Source organism: Myotis lucifugus, unplaced genomic scaffold, assembly GCF_000147115.1.
Source record: "Myotis lucifugus unplaced genomic scaffold, Myoluc2.0 scaffold_692, whole genome shotgun sequence".
Lineage (NCBI taxonomy): Eukaryota > Metazoa > Chordata > Mammalia > Chiroptera > Vespertilionidae > Myotis > Myotis lucifugus.
In genome coordinates, this window is record NW_005871740.1 from 226,768 (window position 1) to 243,634 (window position 16,867).

Sequence of the window (16,867 nt, forward strand, 5' to 3'; positions counted from 1 at the left end):
CGGGCCCCCCCGCGAAAGAGGACTCCCGGGGAACTGAAGCGGGCGTCCCGGGGCAAAGGAGCCGAGTCCCGGACGGAGGACGAGCCCTCCACGTGCGGCCCCGCTGGCCCTGTGGGGGCGCACCTGTCCCACCAGCTCTCCCTCCGCTGCTGCCAGCGAAGAGCCCTCGGGCACCTTCCGACCCTCTCCCTCCCCTCCCCCAAGGCCCCCCAATTGGGAAATCAGACCCGAGGAGGGGAAGCTGGGGACGGCGAGAAAGGGGGTGTGCCTAAGATGTGTCTGTAACTGCACCCTCCCTTGTGGGAGCCCCACCTGCCTCCTCCCGCCCAGCTGCTCGCCTGGTACAGACTCCAGCCCGCATTGCTTCCCAGCCCGGCAGACACAGCTCCCATCACAGACAATCAGCTTCCCAGAGCGCCCACTCCTCCCGTGTCGTTTCCACACACGCCCTCCGCACACGCCAACAGCCCCCGCAGACATGCCTTTCGTCCTCCCGAGCACCCGCCTCCAGCTGGTCCACCGAGCGCGCGCTCCCGCAGGAATCACCTTAAGTCACATCCCGGGTTTCGTTGTCAATCAGATTAGTGACAGACGAGAAACAGACAAGTCAATAAATCAAGTCTAGAAACCGTTCCAATGTTGTCTATCACATACCTCTTACCCTGAGGCTGGGATGCTGAAGCGATAGGCGTTTTTGTCTTAGAAGTAAAGCCAGTTTCTCCCCGGAAAAGTGCCCGCGAAGCAGACATCAACATTTGCTTTCGGCTCTGCTGAGAAGGTAGCAGCTTCACCTCACCATCACCCCATGGACACGGCCTCAGCGCCTCCCTCGCTCTTAGGTTCTTATCTGCCTTCTGAGGGAGCAAAGAGCCCAGGAAGGGGGCTCAAAGCTGGATGGCAAACCTGAGAATCCCCTAGGATCCCCAGGGAGGGCCTCAGCTCTCAAAATATTTGAGCTTCTGCTTTACTCATACTCTAGTTACTGTTACAGGACCGTGCTTCTCACACTTGAATGTGACCACGAATCTCCCCGGGAACCTGTTCAACTGCAGTGTCTGATTCTGAGGTTGTGGCTGGGTAGGACTCCAGACTGTAGCTCTAATAGACTCCCAGCTGATACAGATGCTGCTGGTCCTCCCGCCACACTTCTATTAGCTGGGCTGTAAGAAATACTGAAATATCTGATACCCTGTCTGGCTTCATGAACTACAATTGGGAAAATGACATGTGCACCTTGTAAAAACAGACCTGAGCTGGGTAGGCTTTGGAGCAAAGGAGTGAAAGTTCATTCATGCCAAGCTAGGAGGTCAGCATGAGCTGAGCAAAGGCATCGAGGTAGGAACCAGAATGCCATAAAGAAGGGGAGGATTCATAGTAGGGAAGAGTAGGAAATAAAGTTAGATGAGGAGGGGGAGGATATCATAAAGGTAAGAGTTTAAATGATAATTAAAATGCTGTAATACCTTGTGTGCACCATGTTCTTTTTTTTAAAGTAAACAATTAGCATTTTTAAAAAATATATTTTTATTGATTTCAGAGAGGAAGGGACAGGAAGAGAGAGCTAGAAACATCAATGGTGAGAGAGAATCATTGATTGGCTGCTTCATGCACGCCTCACACTGGGGATCAAACCCACAACCTAGGCATGTGCCCAGACCAGAAATCGAACCTGGGACCCTTCAGTCCACAGGCCAATGCTCTACTCACTGAGCCAAACTGGCTAGGGCTGCACCATGTTCTTAATCTTATTTTAAATGATCTGTTAATGCAATTTCCTTCCCCACCAAAGTGTGGACTCCTGGCAGCAGGCATTACTGAATGTGTCATGGGGCCAGGCATCTTGCTAGGAACCCAGGATAGCAGAGGTGAAGCTGTCACAGCAAGCGTCCTCTGAGACTTGGGTGGCATTGGCCAGATCCAAAGTCTTGAATGTTAAGCACGTTAAGCATGACACCATAAAACCAGGCTTCTGAAGGGGAACAGGGTGTTCCCACCGCTTAGTACAGAGCCTGTTGTGTGGCAGGAGCCTGCTGAAATGAATAAAGAACATTTCTCTTGTTCTTATTTTGTAGAGCTATACTTAGCATTGCATAATTTCCCCATTTTTGTTATGTCTTATTTTCTTCCAACTCCTTTTTTTAAAAATTACAAACCTACAGAGAAGCTCAAAGAAAGTACAGTGGAAATCTGTATACCTTTCACCTCCTAGATTCACTCTTTTTGAACATTTTGCCATATTTTCTCTATCCCTCCCTTTTTTTCTTAACCATTTGATTGCACATTGCAAATATCATGGCTCTTCAGCTCTAAATACTTCAGCAGCAATTTCCTAAGAATAACGAATTCTTCTATAGGGCCATAAGAACATTATCACAATAGTATTGTCTATTGTGATAGACAAATAGATAAAATTCAGTCTATACTGAATTTTTTCTATTTTTCTCTGCAAAATCATATATATTTTTTCATATCCTATATAATAAAAGCCTAATATGCTAAGTGTCTGGTCATCCAGTCATCCAACCCATCAAAGCATAATCCTATATAATAAAAGGTAATATGCAAATTGACCCTAACAGCAGAACGACTGGGAATGACTGGTCACTATGACACACCCTGACCACCAGGGGCCAGATGCTCAATGCAGGAGCTGACCCCTGGTGGTCAGTGTGCTCCCATAGGGGGAGCTCTGCTCAGCCACAAGCCAGGCTGACAGCTGCCAGTACAGCAGTGGTGGTGGCGGGAGCCTCTCCTGCCTCCTCAGCAGTGCTAAGGATGTCCGACTGCAGCTTAGGCCTGCTCCCCGCTGGCAAGTGGACATCCCCTGAGGGCTCCCAGGCTGCCAGAGGGATGTCTGACTGCCAGCTTAGGCCCAATCCCCCCGGGGAGCGGGCCTAAGCCAGCAGGTGGACATCCCCCGAGGGGTCCCAGACTGCGAGAGGGCACAGGCCAGGCTGAGGGAGCCCCCCCGCCCCCGCCCGAGTGCACAAATTTTTGTGCACTGGGTCTCTAGTATGCTAATGATATGCTAAGGCCACTCAACCGCTCACTATGACTTGCACTGACCATCAGGGGGCAAACGCTCCAACTGGTAGGTGAGCTTGCTGCTGGGGTCTGGCCGATCAGGACTGAGCGAGATGAGCCAGACATGCCCTGGAGTCCTCTTGCGTCCCTCCCCAGCCCCGATTGTGCACTGGTGGGCCTGTGCCCTCTCACAATCTGGGCTGAGGGACCCCCTCCCCGCCAAGGGCACAAATTTCGTGCACTGGGCCTTTAGTATTTATATATACTTACATAGATTTGACTTCATCAAGATTCCTCCATTGCATTTGTTTAAGTTTCTTTAGTCTCTTTAATCTTAAACAGTTCCCCATTTTATTGCTGCTAGTTTGTTTTTTCATAGCATTGTTTTGAAGCGTCCAAAGCAGCTGTCATATAGAATGTCCCACATTCTGGATCCTTCCATAGTTTCCTCATGACTAGATTCAGGTTAAACATATTTGAAAAGACTTTTCAGTTTTGAAAAGACGACCATGTAGGGGGTGTTGTGTCACACTGGGAGGCCAGTAGTGCATATTTGTCTCTTTATTGGTGGTGCTAGGCTTGCTCACTTGGTTAAGTTAGAATTCATCAGCTCTCTCCACACAACAAGTTAAAGTAAGTTCTGTTGTGCTTTCCTAAGACCTTTTCACTATTTGCTCCCAACAAGGTTTTACCAAGTGGTTTTGGCTTCCCTGCTTGCATTTGTTATTACACTGCGATTGCAAAATGGTGACTCTCTACTTCTGTCGTTACTTCTGTGTTTATTATCTGGCATTCTTCTGTAAAGAATTCTTCCTCTTTCTTCTTTTTCTTTCTCTCCCCATGATCTCAAAAATTCTTTAATTCTATGTGATATAATCTATTGCTACCAATATTCTTTTTGATGGTCAAATTGCCCCAAATTTGTCCAATAGGAGTCCTTTCAGAAGGCTTCTGTGTCCTTTTGATTTGGTCCTATCAATCTTTAAGCACTTACTTGCTTTCTTACACAAGATATTCCAGACTCAACTTGTACTTCCCCTGCTGAAAATCTGTAATCAGTCATTTCTTTAAGGGAATCTTACTCTTTTTTAGTTATAAATAATATTTAAAAGTTGACTTTATACTTTAAAAATGATTATTATTTTAAAAAATTAAAATTATTATTATATACCTTAGTTTAGTTCAGCACTTTATTTGTTGGTCATTTAGGCTATTTCCATTCTCCTCCCTTCTAAGTAACTCTGTAAACAGACATCTTTATGCAGGTAACTTTTCCAAGTTTAGGATTATTTGTTTTGGCAAGATTCCTAAAAGTAGAATTATTAGAGCAAAGAGTATACTTTTTTTTCCTGACTCTTGACACACATTATCCAGTTGCTCTTATAGAAGGTTTTAAAAGTTGACAATGACTTCTAAGTGTCAAACCCAAAGATTTTGTCTCATTCCTCTTTCTCCTTTGCAGCATCTGGGTTTGCTGACTTCCTCTGTGCTTGAACTCTTCTCCCAAATTTTTCTTTAAATGACACTGTTCGGTTCTCTTCCTTTCTCAGGCCACATCCTCTCTTTCCCCTTTAACCTCCTAATTTGTGCACATCCCAAGGCCTAGTCCTTAGCCCTCATTTTTCTTACTGAGTACACTCTGAGTGGGTGTCATCACTTCTGTTTGTGCCTGACTTTGGATGCTCATTCTGTCCTGAACTCTGCTTCCTTCTGGGTTTTGCCTTCTTCTAAGTCTGGTCCTTGCCCTGCCTTGGACCAATCCCTGTCCACAACCTTGTGAGGACTAACATATCCTAGTACACTCACATATGCACTCTGTTCTTTGAGATTCTGGATGTAAATGGAGGTTCATTTGGGCCAAGTTTTCTATTTATCTGATATGAAAATAACATGGTTCTGTGTTGAAAGAATACAACTTAATCTACAACCAAAAAGCAAATTAGGCCACTTCACTCATTTATAAACTCCATTAGAAACCTCAGTTCAAATATTTATGGAGAAGATGTATGCTTCGAACTCAAACATAGTAAGATTTGGTTCTGCCTTCAATGAACTTGAATTTTCTAACATCACTAGCTTGTGACTTAAGTTGGATCCTGACAATACGATTGGGGAGAGATGGAAGTAAAGAGCCTTCAAGTGGATTAACTAATCAAATCCCTCTTCCCACTTCTAAACCCAGGATGCTTCCCTGCCCTTCCAACCTGTAATCATCAAAATAGGCTGCCTCCCATCCAAAGGTTTCTATGGACACAGTAGTGAACCACTTCCTCTCTTACCAACCCAAACATCTCCCACCTTCCCCAGCCAGGATCGAGGGCTGGGGAGAATAACGACAGGATCTGGGTAGTAGAGATTCCCTCCAGGTATGTGTACTATTCTTCCCTGTAAATGGAGATTGCCTATCAGTGCAATCTCCATTTGAAAAAGAACAACTCAAATTTTTAAAAATGCATGAAGAGGGGAGAAAATCGCAAGGTCACAGAGGCGCTGTTCTGCTGGTGTAGGAGAATGATTTAGACACCCATTTTCAAACAGATCTGAAGCCGAAGCGTTAAATCAGAATTACTGGGGGTGTCGATATTAAAGGTGGCTCAATATTCAGGGTAGGGAAATGCAGTGGCTTATTTTTTAAAAAGCAATTTATGATATATACGAAACAGATCGAGTAAGTAAAGAAAGAAAATTAAAAACTTAAGCCCCTTGCCGTGCCATTGTTCCACAATGCCGTGACTCGGATTCGAACCGAGGTTGCTGCGGCCACAACGCAGAGTACTAACCACTATACGATCACGGCGAGCTACCGGAGCCTTGGGACTCGTGGCTTTTGATTGTCCTTTTCAATAGTTGTAGGCCTTCCCAGTCTGCACGTCACTAAAAGCCCCGCCTCTGGGGGCGGGATTTCAGCTTAAGGCCTGTCTGAGAACGCGCAGTCCAATTGCGCTCACGCCAGTTGCTCGGGTTCTCTCCTGTTTTGGTCCTTCAGTCGCGGGAGATGGTGACCATGCAGTGGGAAGGGTGGGTTCCATGTGAGATGTGGGAGTTTAGAGGGGCCCATTTGGGCACCCGCATTCGGGACTGGTCGGATATCAGAGTGTCCACAAGCTGTGTAACTCCCATTCCCTGGTGGACGCCGACCTCTGCTTCTGTGCTCGGGAGACGCTTCCAATAATCGTGGGCCTGCAGGGCGCTCCTCGGGGGTTCTCTTCCCTGCTGATTCCCCCAGGAGTGACCCAACGCTTCCTCTGCGGAGGATGTGGACGCCCCACAACCCGGCTGGCCACGTAGCATGGACTCAACGCATCTCACCCTGCCGTTCTTCTCCCCCCGACACCCACTGCCTGGCAGCTTCTTCTACTTCCCCGACGGCGCTGATTCCTCCCTCCGCAATCACCAGCCGGACCTGGTATCCACCTCTGTTGTGCCCCTGGGCGGCAGCAGGATTTAGGTAGGGTTTTTCTTGCGCTCCCGCCCCCACCGCGCCTAGAACCCGGCCGAGTCCACAGTAGGAAGTGGCTTTCTGCTAAACCGAGAACCTGCCACTGGTTCTAAAAAGTGAATCCACAATGACTACCCGTCTCTCCAGTGCCATCTGCTCTAATCACCTCCCCACACCCTACAGCATCGCCAGAGGGATCTTGCTAAACACGAATTGAATCGTTTGACCGCACCACCTCTCACCCCCACCCTCCAAGAAATTCGTCTACCCTTTCAGAGAGAAAATTTACAAAGAGCAATTACGATAGCTCTTCAAGCCTTTGCACAAGAGATTATCTTAGCTGGTTGACAAATTTCCTTTCTGCCTTCAAGAGCTACTTCAAAGGACAACTGTTGTACGAGGCCTTCTCTTCCTATTATTGGGAGTCCTTTTCCAGTGCTGCCACGGGAATTTGTACACGTCTGTTATAACACAGCCTTCCTTGTGAGTGCTTTGTGCTTTGTCCCCAAGAATGATAACGCACGTAGATCTGGAGTAACCGGAAGCCTATTTTTGTCAGATATCCAGTTTAGCCAGAGATGGCGAAAAAGTCATTTCCCGCTGTCATAAGAGAATTGAGATCCATTTTCCAGAGTGTCGTTAAAAACTCGAGAGAAAAGTAAAAGGTAGATCCCCTGCCGTGTCATTGCTTCACGCAATGCCGTGACTCGGATTCGAACCGAGGTTGCTGCGGCCACAACGCAGAGTACTAACCACTATACGATCACGGCGAGCTACTGGGGACCTGACGCATGAGGTCCGCTCCTGAAGTCTTCTGTGTTAAAAGCCCCGCCCCTTAACACATCGTTGATTTGTCCTTGCTCCCGCCCATCTCCGACGTGGCTGTTCGAGCGTACGCAGGCGCACTTCCCTGCTTTCTTCCGCGGGCCGGATCCCGCCGCTTCGCCTGCAGGGAAGCTGCGCTCGGGTGTTCGCTTCCTTGCGTTTCAAAGGAAGTTGCGCGGTGGGTCGGAACCGATTTTCCTGTAGAATTTAAGAGACGGCCCCATTCCAAACCAGATAGCGTGAGAGGGCCACCTTTTGGGCGACTCAGGGGCGTCCCGTTCGCGCTGCCCCCGTAGGCCTGGCCTCATGGGAGTCCTTTCGTTTGCAAAGCATTTTCATGTTCCCTTTTTTACGGTTTGTGTGGACCACCAGGCCGGGGAGTCCGCGGCGCTCGTCCTCTGCTTCGGGTCAGGGCGCGGGCCAGAAGGGCCTGGGTGACGATGGCCAACTTGGGAAGGTTGGCATGACGGCCCCGGAGACGAGTACAGCCCGCGGAAGGCCGGTCCCCGTGGCGTTCCGGTAGCTCGCCGTGATCGTATAGTGGTTAGTACTCTGCGTTGTGGCCGCAGCAACCTCGGTTCGAATCCGAGTCACGGCATTGTGGGGCAATGGCACGGCAAGGGCGCCCTTTTGGGTTTGGGAAGCCACATTCCTCTCTGTTGTTGTTCCCTAGCTCTTACTATGACTTTAAGCCACAGCCCAGATTCCAAAGCGGCAAAAAATAAACCCTTTCTAGTTCATCTGCCCACGGGTACGCTGGCCTTCATGTTCCCTGCTGTGTGAATGTTTGCTGTGTGATTGTTTTATTATGTGTTTTACCGCAGGACGTCATTCTTTCTTCATTTGGCCCCTATCAAGGGCTAGATCATATATTGTGCTCTTTAAAAAGCCTCGCACTGGCTAGAACTTAAATACGTTGGAGTCTAAGGGTCACAAGAACAAGGTGCAAACATTTATGAAGGGTGAGGAGAGTGCGCAGTAGACAATACACTGTGACAAATGGAAAATACGGCGGCCCGGGAGGGGCCGATTTCCAGAGTCGCGATGAGGAGTTTGTGGCCTCCGTCTCCACAGCCTCCTAGGTGACAGGGTGTTTCCTCCTTGAGGATTTCCTCCCTAATCTACCTCGGGTTTAAAGCAAATTTTGTTAGTTGTTTTATGAGCACTTAAAAAATCCAAATTTAACACATTAAGGCCTGTCATTTGGCATCAGGCAAAATGGAAGTTTTGGACTTGGCTCTGGGGTGGCTGACAGCAGCTGTATCACCTCGGGGAGGGAATGAGGTAGGACTTGGAGAGAAATGAGCCTCTGCAGCTGCCCCCAGGGCACCTGGGGCTGGCACAGCGAGCCAGGAAGCAACCCTGGAAGAGGTGGACACTGCAGTGGGGTTGGGCCCCCTTTGCCGACAGTTTATCAGCAAAGATGTACTGAATGGTGTGTGAGAGCAAGACACTGTTGAGGGCTGTCATTTTCCCGGTCTCCCCACTGCCAGTTTCCGAAATTTGATGAATTTAAAGCCACACAACAGGACAGCTCAGATCACAAGAGAACAGAATGGAGGAAGGTGAGCCTGAGAAAGTGCCAGACTTAAGAATATATATATATATATAATTTTTTTTTCAACATCACATTGAAAAAAAAAACAGAATTGGCCAACAGAAATGTGATGAACTTTTTTCCTCTGACCATTTACCAAATAGCTACACTGAAGGTGTTTAAATTCACAGGCTGGAATGAGGTGTCAGGGTGGGAAGCAAGGAAAGTCTCCTGTTTTTTTCCTTGAGGAAGAGTGACAGAAGGGGAAGGTGTTCTGCACTTGCAACTGCTGACCTTCTTGGCAGGTATACAGTTATTCTGGAGATGGATGCACCCAACTATCAAAATTTCATAATATCCTTTTTTAAAAACATATTTTATTGATTTCTTACAGAGGGTAAGGGAGAGGGATAGAGAGTTAGAAACATTGATCAGCTGCCTCCTGCACACTCCCTACTGGGGATGTGCCTGCAACCAAGGTACATGCCCTTGACTGGAATCAAACCTGGGACCCTTCAGTCCACAGGCCGACGCTCTATCCATTGAGCAAAACCAGTCAGGGCTCATAATGCCCTTTTCTGAGGTCACTTGATTCCCCTTGCTCTGATATCAGGCCTACAAGACAGACTTTTGATAATGATATGACTGCCCATGTAGATCCATGTAGATGTTTTTGCAGGGAAGAGCATTGTTCTGAACAAGCTCAGTTGTTCTTTTTTCTTTCCTCTATATTTTTATTGATTTCAGAGAGGACGGGAAAAGGAGAGGGAAAGAGAAACATCAGTGATGAGAGAGAATCATTGATCAGCTGTCTCCTGCACGCCCCCTACTGGGGATTGAGCCCACAACCCGGGCATGTGCCCTGACAGAATGGAACTCCGTGACCTCCTGGTTCACAGGTCTACACTCAACCACTGAGCTATGCCGACAAGGCTTGATTTAGATTCTTAATAATTTGGTATGATTCATTACCCTTGAATTTCCTTATCTCTGGGTGCACTGATAAAAGGAGTTTCTGGGCTGGCAGAGCTGAGAACTAGGGATGACCTCACCTGCTGCTCTGGAACGCCCTCTCCGAGAAGTCAGACCACACCCTCTTCCCCTTGACCTCTTGCTTTACTAGTAAACCATATTTTGTAGTTTCTGATTCTGGGAATGTGGTCCTTTCCCCCCACTCCTTCCAACTCGAAGTTTAAGCTCTTCTTTAGGTCTCAGCACTAGAAAAGAGGCAGCAAATCTTGAAGATGACAACTGTAATTTATAAGCTTTCGCACATTATTCATCTGCACCTTAGTTTGAGGAGTGCTGCTCTCACATAGGGTAACTACCTGGCTCCATTGGAGCCCTTTGTTGTTCATCTTGTGAGTACTTGTGGTTACTAGAAGGGGCCTGCTCCATCTACTGGGCTTCACCGATGAAGGTGACATTGAGGTTTTGAGAATGAGAAGATGGAGATGTAGGGGGAGTAATATAGGGGCCCATGTTTGGAGGCATCTAGGGAGGAGGCAGCAGCCCCAGACTCCCACTAGGAGGCGCTGCATCCCAGGAAGTGGATGTGGAATGCTGAGGCTAGAAGCTCTGTCCAGCACCTTTGGCTCACAGGTCCACAGTCCAGGGCCAAGAGGTGTGGAAGTTTAGGGTCCCAAGAACTCCCTGGCCTCCAAAATGTATTTATCCCACAAAGTTTAAGGAGCCAGGCACTATTCTAGGCACTGAGTCATTAATCCTGAACAAGACAAACCTACCTCCCTGACTTGCTCACTGATTCCTAAAAGCCCTTAACAGGGCACAGAAACCACATCGGTACTTGCTGACTTTGTTCCCAGTGAGGCAGCCGATCTCAGGTCCTTCCCTGAAGACAGATTTTGGTCAGGCCAGAGAGAGGAAGACAGAGGATGGAGAAAGGGGAAAAGAAAGGGGCTCGGCTCCAAAGACACTTTGCTGGCTTCCCATTTATCTGTGCTGTCCTTCAGTACATGTCTCAGGCACGACCCCTCCTCTTTATATCCCCATCTGACCCAGGTTGGACTCCATTTTCCTCTCTGACTCTCACAAAGATGATATGGACAGTGGTTTCCTTGGAAAGGATCAGATTGGGGCTGCTTGTGGAGGTGGAAGAGAGAGGAGTGAAGCGAGGAGGTGGCAGCAACCACTCCATTCCATCTTCCTCACAGGCAGGTTCCACTCTTGTAGGCCACAGAATCAGCAGAACTTCCACCTGGAAAAGTTCTTGAGCAAGAAGCCTGTGGAGTGAATCATAGGTGGAGTTTATAGACTTCAAAGCTGGTGCCAGCCTGGTGGCCTTTCCCTATCATTAGAGTTATCTTAATTCATTTTAGTAGAATGCAGAATTACACTTATCCTCATTGCAACACTGCTTGAGAAGGCTTTTTCCTGAGAAGATATGAACTGAGGGCCTGAATCAGTTCCCCAACTGTACAATGCCCCATCAGCACCCTCTGGGGCCTTAGAGGAGCCAGAAGGCAAGTTTGGTACCTACCACTGAAGGTTTGTGACTCTGCTTGAGAAAATACCCAACTATCTGGATTCATATATAAGATTTCCACTGAACAGCAGTTGGACAAGTTGCTTAACTTCTCTAAGTCCCAGGTTTTGTAAAATATGGGCTTAACAAAGCAGTGATTCTTTTTATAGGGGGTTGGGAGGATGCAGTGAAATAATGCATGAAAGGCCCTTGGCTCAGAGTTCAAGACCAAGTAAGCTGTCCATAAAGGTTAACTATTATTATTATTAATAATTGGTGACCATTCTAGGACATGGTTTCAGTGAGCATTTTCTCCTTCTCCCTGTAGGCCTTTGTCAAATTTTCATGAACCCATTCAGTGCTTTGACATAGAGAGAGCTTGACAAAACTTCATGGTGCTTGGGCACCAAGCTCAAGTGGGGCCTCCCTGGCATGTGGCATTCACTTGCCGTGGCATGGAATGTTTTCTCTACAAAAATATGATTTCTCACAGTGTCTTTCTTTGCCTAGCACTTCTTTCTTATATTCTGTTGTGTTCCCCCAAAAATAATACCTAACACTTTTTAAGGGCTACTATGTATTGTGGCACTTTTTAAAGGACAGGGATGTTTTAAAGATTAATTTTTTTAAAAGCCTAGTTACCTCAAATGGGAAAATGTAGCATTTATTTTAGCTATATAATTATTAAAGAATAATATATATATATATATATTATTGATTTTAGAGAGAGGAAAAGAGAGAGAGAGAGAGAGAGAGAGAGAGAGAGAGAGAGACACCCCACCCTAACCAGGGATGGAACCTGCAACCTTTCAGTGTAAGGGATGATGCTCTAACCAACTGAGCCACACCAGCCAGAGCATAGATATATTTTTTATCTGAATATTACAGTCATGTGGCAAAAGGATTATTTGCCTGTTTATGGTCAATTAACTTGCCTCTAATCCCCAATAATTTCTTATGTAATAAATAACTTATTCTATGCAATCTATGTAATTTATTATATGTAATAGATCTGAACAGTTATTTTCCTTATCATTCTGTGCATTGTGTTAATCACAAAGAGGTATTCTTTTGACAAAGAATTTAAACCTAGTGCATAGGAGAAAAGGAGTACCTTCTAATTTCTCTTTACAAGAAAGTCAATGTTGCAGACATAATGTTCACTTCCCTTAAGGGAACAATGGCTCTTGACAAGAAGAAATGTGGTTTTGGCAAAGAACTTGCTGCTCCAAACTTGTTAAAAAACACACTTAACATTCTGTTTCGGCCCCCAGGCCGCCTCAGGGGCCCCGCTGGGCCCTCGGCGCCGCGCCACCGGAACAAGCCCTCTCCCGCCATTTGCCGCCGCTCCCGCCGGCCCGCAGCGCCGCGCTCGGCGGAGAAGGCCGGCTGCATGGCGCGCCGCGAGGACTGCGGGGACGGCGCCCGCGCCCGGCAGCACGTGTTCCTGCTTCCAGAATATTTAAAAGATGCTTCCAAGAAGATGAAAAGTGGGCTTATGTTTGTAAAACTGGTTAACCCATGTTCAGGGGAAGGAGCCCTTTACTTATTCAATATGTGTCTACAACAGCTGTTTGAAATAAAAGTTTTCAAGGAAAAACACCATTCTTGGTTTATAAATCAATCAGTTCAATCAGGAGGTCTTCTCCATTTTGTCACACCCATGGACCCTCTATTTCTGCTCCTCCACTACCTTATAAAGGCTGATAAAGAGGGAAAGTTCCAGCCTCTAGATCAAGTTGTGGTGGATGATATGTTTCCGAATTGCATCCTGTTGCTGAAACTTCCTGAACTTGAGAAGTTACTTCAACATGTGACAGAGGGAAAAGAAATAGGCAAAAAGAAATATTACAAGTACAGCAAAGAGAAGACATTAAAGTGGCTGGAAAAAAAGGTTAATCAGACTGTGGCAGCATTAAAAACCAATAACATAAATGTCGGTGCCCGGGTACAGTCAACTGCATTTTTCTCCGGTCACCAGATTTCCAGTGACAAGGAAGAGGACTATATTCGTTATGCCCATGGCCTGATATCTGATTACATCACTAAAGAATTAAGTGATGACTTATGTAAATATTTAAAGCTTCCAGAAGATCCCGCTTCATTGCCAAAACCTCCATCAAAGAAGGTAAAGTTATCAGATGAGCCTGTAGAAGCAAAAGAAGATTACACTAAGTTTAATACCAAAGATATGAAGACAGAAAAGAAAAATAGCAAAATGACTGCAGCTCAAAAGGCGTTGGCTAAAGTTGACAAGACTGGAATGAAAAGTATTGATTCCTTTTTTGGTGCAAAAAATAAAAAAAAAGTTGGAAAGACTTGAAACTTTGAAAATGAAAAATGAAATCCAGCAAAAATGTTTTCTCTTTTACAGTTCCACTTTTGTCCTTCCTCCATGTCACTGTACTTCCTGACCCTTAATCACCATCCTTTGAAATAAAAAAAAAAAAAAAAAATTCTGTTTCAATTCCTACATCAAATATATGGGGAGATATTTATAAGGAAATCTGCAAACTTATGAGTGAAGTAGCTTTGAGTCTTGTTGCCGGGGTTCTTGTCCCAGCATCAAGAAGGGTTCAGGAATCTGGAGAAGGAATGCATAAATGACATAGGAATCCAGAGACTAATAGAGTTCGGAAACGAGATATAATTTTGAAAGGCATTTGGGGGTCAGAGGAGCTTAGCTAAAGGAGCTAAGATCCAAGATCTTAAGTCTAAGGTCTTAGGTTCTCCTCGTCCCCAGGACCCCATGCTTTTTATTAACACAACTTGTCCTGAGGCGAGGCAGAGATAAACACTTCAAAGGGTCAGGGTTTGGTACAGAGTCCATTGTCAGAATGGGGGAATTAGCCTACGGCTGTTCAGGTGTTTGGCCAGTGGGAGGCAATAACATGTAGATTAAGATGCCCTTTAACTGTCTGGCAGCCACAATCAATAATCCCTTTTCAGGTTTGGGGAAATGCCTTTAGCCATTCCCAACAGGTGACTTCATGTGTGACTCAACCCTGTTGAGTCCCCAAGTCTCATCAACCTTTTGATGAAACTCTTGAAATTATGACATGCTGGTATTGGTCACCGGCATCTTGTGTCAGTAAATAAAATGAACTTTGTGCTTTCAAAAGTGTACATTTCATTTGGTTAGAAAGAAAGTCACGTTTCTGAAAGGCTTCTCTTTAATGGTCAAAATTGTACAGACTAAAGTAAAATAAAAACTGTACTGTAGTAGTTGCCTATTGTTATGTTATGGGCTACATGTTTGTTTCTCCCTCCCTCCCAAATGTTGAAGCCTTAATCCTCACTGTGATGATATTTAGGGATGAGACCTCTGGGAGGTAATCAGGTTAGGTGAGGTCATGAGAGGGGGGCCCTCCTGGTGGGATTAATCCCCTTATAAGAAGAAAAACCAGAGAGCTCGCTTGTTCTCGTGTGGACACAGCAAGAAGGAGGCCATCTGCAAGCCAGGAAGAGAGCTCTCACCAGAATCCAGCCATGCTGTACGCTGACGTTGAACTTCTAGCCTACAGAACGGTGAGCAATCAATTTAAATTTCTGTTGTTTAAGCCACTGACTCTATTGCATTTTGTTATGGCAGCCCAGGCCAACTAACACACCAATAAACTTTCCAGATCATGTTTCTCTCTCATTGACAGCTGTTTTCACATGGACTAGTATTTGTGTTGACACCATCCAGTGACCTGGCTGCCCCTGGTTCTTGGCTCTGAAGTCACCTCTTGGACATGAGAACAGATTTAGCTCCACCACTTTGGATCCCAGGCCTTATACCTTAAACATGGCCGGGGGTTTGCTATCTGGCTCTGTCATCCCAAGCCTAAGCCCAGCCCAGCCCCTGCTCCCACTTTTCAGGGTTACCCCCAGGTGAAGGGTCAGATATCAGTTATGTGTCAGGAACCATCAAAGGTACAATAAAACATAAGGAACATGGCAGGATAGAACAAACATTGAACCTACATTTCGAGATAGAGAAAGAAGAGTGAGCTGTAGAAGGGAGGAGAGAAACGAGAGACCATTTATTGAACATTTCTATGTGCCAGGCACTGTGTCAAAGATTTTCATTTAATTAAATTATTTGTTTCATTTAATTCCACAGCTCTGTGAAGATTCCTCTGTTATTATCCTTTTAAATATGAAATAACTTGTCTAAAGGTTTTGCCTTTGGTAAATGTGATTGTGGGCTGATAGACAAATATTTGGCAGTCGAACGACCCTTTCACAGGGGTCGCCTAAGACCATCCTGCATATCAGATATTTACATTACGATTCATAACAGTAGCAACATTACAGTTATGAAGTAGCAACGAAAATAATTTTATGGTTGGGTCACAACATGAAGAACTGTATTTAAAGGGCCAGAAGGTTGAGAACCACTGCCTTAGGTGGTAAATGTGATTGTGGGCTGATAGACAAATATTTCTGTGGGGCTAGAGAGGACAAAGATTGCTGTGTGAGTGGCTCTAATGGGCAGAGCATGAGTAGGGCTGGAAAGGTAGATTTCACGCGGACATCCAGGTGTACTCTCATATATCTAGGCTCTCCCTACTGCCCCAGGTTGGCCTGACTCATTGTTGATTCTGTAACCCAGGGAACAGGATGTCACCACTCTGAGGCTGCACTTTCTTATATTGAAAATAGGGGAAATACACTGATACTTGCCACACTATTTCAGAGGGTTATTGCCAGGATCCAATGTGTCAATACACAGGAATGAGAAAAAGCCATACAGTTTCAATTCAACACCTTGTCATAGTTGCTACTCCAAGGAGTTTATAATATAGCTAAGGGAACATAACATAAACCGCATGATAACAATGTATATGTGACAAAGTGTTAATCACTTGAATGTTCCCAAAGTCCTCTGGACTGCTGGGACCTGCCTCTGCTGGGGTCCAATCCCAGCGGGTCCAGGGGTCCCCAAAGGTGTGGACGGAGTCGGCGAAGAAGGAATGACATGAAGACAGCCTTCAGTTGATCAGCAGCCTAGTCAGGACCTCTAGCCAGGATCTCCAGCCAAAGTTCTGGTCGGAGTTCTGGTTAGGAACTGATGAGGATCTGATGTTTATTGTCTTGTTACATCCGTATTTATACCAGCCGATTTTAATCCTGTCAATTTCTATTACAAAGGTTAGGGCGTTTCTTATCTCCATTCCAGGGAGTAAAGATTATGTAGCTTAACTACCCGCCTGGCACTTAATTAAGGGGTTGTATCCCCTCCCTAACCTCAGGGGAAAATCCCCACCTGGGGAAACAACCTTTCTCGGAGAGGTGACCTTGGTTAAAACACATGGCGCTAAAGGGAGCAAACATATTAAGAACAGTATGCTATATACGCCAGGTCCATTGAAACATATGCTGTGCAGATGTTTCTTTCCTGCAGCGACTGTGTCAAGCAGCAAGGATGGACCGGCTTCCGGCATGCCTCCATCCCCCATCCTTTAATATTTAAATAAAATTATCTGGAACCCCCCATCTTCTGTTGAATGAGATTAATCACCATCACTCCCAATATTTCTGAAAATTATTGGGGCCTCTCTCCTTGTTG

At 46.0% G+C, this 16,867-nt stretch overlaps 1 protein-coding gene and 3 non-coding genes across 4 annotated transcripts; 2 read left to right on the forward strand and 2 right to left on the reverse strand.

The window, feature by feature from the left end:
• Window positions 1-5,749: 5,749 nt before the first annotated feature.
• TRNAH-GUG lies at window positions 5,750-5,821 on the reverse strand. The gene has a single exon. It is a non-coding gene; the product is annotated as a tRNA-His (tRNA).
• Window positions 5,822-7,161: 1,340 nt separating this feature from the next.
• TRNAH-GUG lies at window positions 7,162-7,233 on the reverse strand. Its single transcript has one exon. It is a non-coding gene; the product is annotated as a tRNA-His (tRNA).
• Window positions 7,234-7,814: 581 nt separating this feature from the next.
• Window positions 7,815-7,886, forward strand: TRNAH-GUG. The gene has a single exon. It is a non-coding gene; the product is annotated as a tRNA-His (tRNA).
• A 4,725-nt stretch (window positions 7,887-12,611) lies between these two features.
• Window positions 12,612-13,762, forward strand: LOC102433329 (ribonuclease H2 subunit B). Its single transcript, XM_023746543.1, has one exon. It carries the CDS (start codon window positions 12,704-12,706, stop codon window positions 13,631-13,633), a length of 930 nt encoding a protein of 309 aa, XP_023602311.1. The 5' UTR covers window positions 12,612-12,703; the 3' UTR covers window positions 13,634-13,762.
• Window positions 13,763-16,867: the final 3,105 nt, after the last annotated feature.

Coding starts and splice junctions, on each gene's coding strand:
- LOC102433329 (XM_023746543.1), top strand. CDS start 12,704: ATGGCGCGCCGCGAGGACTGCGGGGACGGCGCCCGCGCCCGGCAGCAC.